This window comes from Camellia sinensis, chromosome 13 (assembly GCF_055761805.1).
Source record: "Camellia sinensis isolate YWXY chromosome 13, ASM5576180v1, whole genome shotgun sequence".
NCBI classification, from domain to species: Eukaryota; Viridiplantae; Streptophyta; class Magnoliopsida; order Ericales; family Theaceae; genus Camellia; species Camellia sinensis.
The window spans coordinates 92,809,406-92,813,664 of record NC_138973.1 but is presented as its reverse complement, the minus strand read 5'-3'; the positions used below and the strand labels follow the sequence as shown (position 1 = coordinate 92,813,664).

The 4,259-nt window shown below is 33.7% G+C and overlaps 1 protein-coding gene across 1 annotated transcript; it reads right to left on the bottom strand.

Moving 5' to 3' along the window:
* Window positions 1-444: 444 nt before the first annotated feature.
* Window positions 445-3,385, bottom strand: LOC114270347 (uncharacterized). Its single transcript, XM_028211818.2, has 3 exons — window positions 3,105-3,385; window positions 1,978-2,107; window positions 445-1,237 (listed from the first exon to the last, which is right to left on the bottom strand). The coding sequence occupies exons 1-3, from the start codon at window positions 3,238-3,240 to the stop codon at window positions 661-663; spliced, it is 843 nt and encodes a 280-aa protein (XP_028067619.2). The 5' UTR covers window positions 3,241-3,385; the 3' UTR covers window positions 445-660.
* Between the last annotated feature and the right edge of the window lie 874 nt (window positions 3,386-4,259).

Here is a 4,259-nt window from a genome sequence, read left to right as displayed (position 1 = left end):
ATACAACATATCCCCCCCCCCCTCCCCCCTCACTTTTGAGCAGATAGGTGATATCTTCACCAAACCTCAGTTTCTCTACCTTTAGTCCAAGCTTCTAGTCGTTGCTCCTCCTCTCAACTTGAGGGGGCAACATAGAGAGTTGATAGTGTAGCCTACCCAATCAAGGTTGTAGCTTACTCAAGCAAGGCATGATGCAACAAAGCAAGAGAAGTCTTAGTCATAGTCACATTTGAGGATGAAGCACAAGTGTGTTGTCACTCACCTCAATCAAGTTAGACAAAGGCCTCAACCACTTGTGTTAGTTAGATGTTAAACCGTATTAATTAGACAAGTTGTTAAGCAGTTAGTTAGTCAGGTTGTTAAGTAGTTAGATTGAGAAATTCTACTGTATATATATATACATAACAATGTACCTGTGTTTAATTTAAATGGATTCACTCTCTCTTCATTAGTCACAATTATCAAATTAATCTATTTTTAAAAAATCATAGACGCACATAAACTTAAATTACAAACAAAACGGATCATCAAAATAAATTCTATAAGCCCACAAAGAGCAACTGGATGGGCAAGACAATCTCATTTCTACATTATCATCATATCCTTATTGCTAGATTAGAGAAAGCTCGCTAAATTTGGATAAAATTCATTGGTTTTCTCTTAATAACCAAAGCTATTTAGAAGATCATAGGAGAAACTAGACCCTAATAAATCCATTAACCACCTATCATCATTGTCTTCATCGTCACCTCCTCCATTACCAGACCACAACCCATACTTGTTTTCAATATCCGAAAAGCTTGCAACTTCTTCAGATACTGAAATTCCTCTAAAGGTACTACCATCTGCAGCACTTGAGCCAATCTCTGAAACTTCTATGAACCTTGGAAGAGAGGATTGAACCACTGGTTCTTCGGAAACCAACCCTTGTGGAAGAAACTTTTGCTGATAGTTTACATTCATCGCAGGTTGAAAACTTGCAGATATCATATTATTGGAAAATATTGAATTCCCATGAGAATGATAAGCGTTTGTGTCAAGATTAGTGACTAATGGTGATGAGGCTGTTGATGAGCTGAAGTGAGTGGCATTATTGTTAGTGGTAATAGTGCTAGTGTTGTTACTGTTGTTTTCTGTTGGAGGCAAAGGCAATAGCTTCTTCTTCAACTTGGTGTTCCAGTAGTTCTTCACATCATTGTCAGTTCTTCCTTGGAGATGGGAAGCTATCACAGACCACCTATACCAATAAGATGATGATAAGAAATGTGATAATATCAAAAAATCTTTTTATATAGTATATTCATCCACTATTATTAAATATTACTTTATTTTTTAAAATTTTCAAAATAAACATAATAGATCATTGAGATAGGACTTGTGATCAGCAGGACAGGCCGAATTGAATGTGTATGTATGAACAATATTGTAAGAAGAGGATTTCCTCCAATCCATTAATTATAGTAGAGGGTCCAATTAAGAGGATTGTGAACCACCTTAAAATCATCTCAATGGTTTAAATCATTCATTTTGTAGAACTCGTGAAATAGATTATCCATGCAAAAATTAAATTAATCAACGATCAGTAGTCACTTTATTAAATCATATTTTTTTTTAATAGATGATACATTCTCAAATTCATACTTGTTCATTTTTTTTTTTAAATTAAATTTATTTCAATTATATAGTTATCTATAACCAATCGATATGATTTTTTGCATTGATGATCGTCTCGTTGGGCCTTGTAAATTAGACGGTTTGAATCACCAGAGTGGCCTCACTGTCTCTAAAATTGGACCCTCTAATCCAGCATTGCTTTGTCCATATTACATATATTACCGATTATTTTTACCGCTTTACAGCATGGGTACATGACAACATATTATTTCTCTTCTTTATTTCTTTAATAATTATTGCTAAACAAAAATTAATCATAAATATCCACTTATGTGGTGAGAGAAAACAGCGAATTAAACTTGCCTGCTTCCTATATTATTATATAAAGTCAAAATAATGTCATCTTCCTCAACAGTAAAGCCTCCTCGCTTGATGTCTGGCCTAAGATAGTTAAGCCACCTCAGACGACAACTTTTACCACAGCGCTTGAGTCCTGCTAATTAAAAACCGTCAACAACATACAAATTGCTAGGAATACGAATATCATAAGTAATATAAACACAAAATTGCATAATTGTTTGGTGTTAAATGTCAATGATTAAAAAATAAGAGGTAAAAATATTTTAGTTTTAAATTTTTGATAATTAATTTTTTTAACTTATTAAGTTATTTTTGTATCATAAAATGTAAATAGTATTTAAAGAAGAGGCACATATAGTCAATAAGTTGCAGAAACATAACAATCTTAAAACTATGCTTGTTTATTTCTATTGGTCATGGAATTGGATTGATAATATGGTAGGGCCCTCATAAAATAAACGCAATTAATCTTACATATTCAAACTAATATTACCATACTAATAGTTTGTCTCAATCAATTGAACTAGATATCAAGCATGGCCTAAAAATTAAAAATAAATAAATAAATAAATTTGACTACCATAACAATGGAAGTTATAAAAGAAGAAATGGGTTCTGAAGGTGCTTTCTTTGAAATATTATGGATAAAAAATACACACAACATGATCTCTTGGAACTGAGAAAACCAAGTGGATATCAGAAATAATTTCCCTCAAAGGGATAGTATGCTCTTTAGTAATGAATTTGAACAAATTCAAGGTTTGGAAATGGGTATAACAAATCTTCATCTTTAGAAGAAAATGATGATCACAAAGTTGTGTTAGAAAAAAAAACATGACTAAGATTGGTGAAATGTCCATTTCAAGAGGGAGATGTTGCAGAATAAACCCCAGACACAAGCAATAGCAAGAAGATATAATCACAAAGAAGAAAGCACAACATAAAGGTTAACGTAATTTTATATTCATGGCTCACACCAGTTTTAATATACTAAAAGAAGATAAGAGTAAAATACAGCTGTTATGAAGACAACAACAGTATATATGTTAGGGCTTACATTAACAAAGCTTCACAAACTTTACAGTAATAACATTAGAAAAACAATAATTAAGAGAGAGAGAGAGAGAGACCTGCTTTGTGTGGCAAAGCAATCCAATTGCCACCAGTGCCAAATCTCTCGACATAGTTCTTGAGTGTGATATCCTCCTCAGGAGACCAAGGCCCTCTCTTAACTTTTGTTTTGTCACAACAAGGTGATCTTCCCATGGCCTCACACGCTCGCTACAATTGCTAGACACTTGGCTTTGCTTCCAATCTAATTTTTTTTATTTTTAACCTAATAGAAGCAAATCAGAAGCTTTTAAAGATGTAAGGGGAAAGAAGGAAGAGAAATAGAGCTTGACTTTGTCTTGACTCTTAAATTTATTATTTTGATAACTTTCTAATACTTTTTTGTTTCTTGTTGGATAAGAGAAAAAACCTAGTCAATGTGTAGGTTCAGATTTAGGCAACCCTTTGTCAATGTCTTGCTTTTTTGGATTTGCTCAGGTCAAGGCACTTATAACTTTTTTATACATGGTTCTCTTTTATTAGAGTAAAAAATACGATGGAAAATAAAAGTAACAAATTTTAAAAAATTAAGAGACTGACTCGATGGATCCTTATTCTAGCGGTCAATAATGGGCCAAATTTACTATGTCATAAAGTGGTAGTTTGATGTTGCTACTTTTTTTTTTTAACAGCAAAACAACCTTTATTGATGAAAATAGTCAAATAGGAATTACATCAAGAAAAAGGAAGAAGAAGTGCAAAAGGCATCAAAGCAAACCACACGATCTCAACTAGGTTGGCACCACGAGGAAAGCCCAATCATTTGCTAGCACACCACAAGGTTGAAGAGAGAACAATCACAATATACACAAAAACCAAAATACCAAAAATCACCAACAAAACTCCCCTACAAATTCCTGTGTTGGTAGAATACCTCCCAAGCCAAAACTAATGAAATGATGCACCAACAAGGAATTCCCAAACCAAAACTAATGCCTTAGAGTAGAAAGACAATCATGTTGCCAAGAAGAACAAGGAATTGGATGATGAACTGATGCACCAACACAGCAACCACCAAATATGCACCAACAGTCCAGCAGCCCTGCCTGCTTAGAACACCCTCAGATTCCAACAGACAACAAGCAGACCAGACACCATGCAACCACACTCCAGAGAAAACAAAGCCAAAACAGAGCAATATACACAAAAACAAAAAATAACAGGTGATTCACACT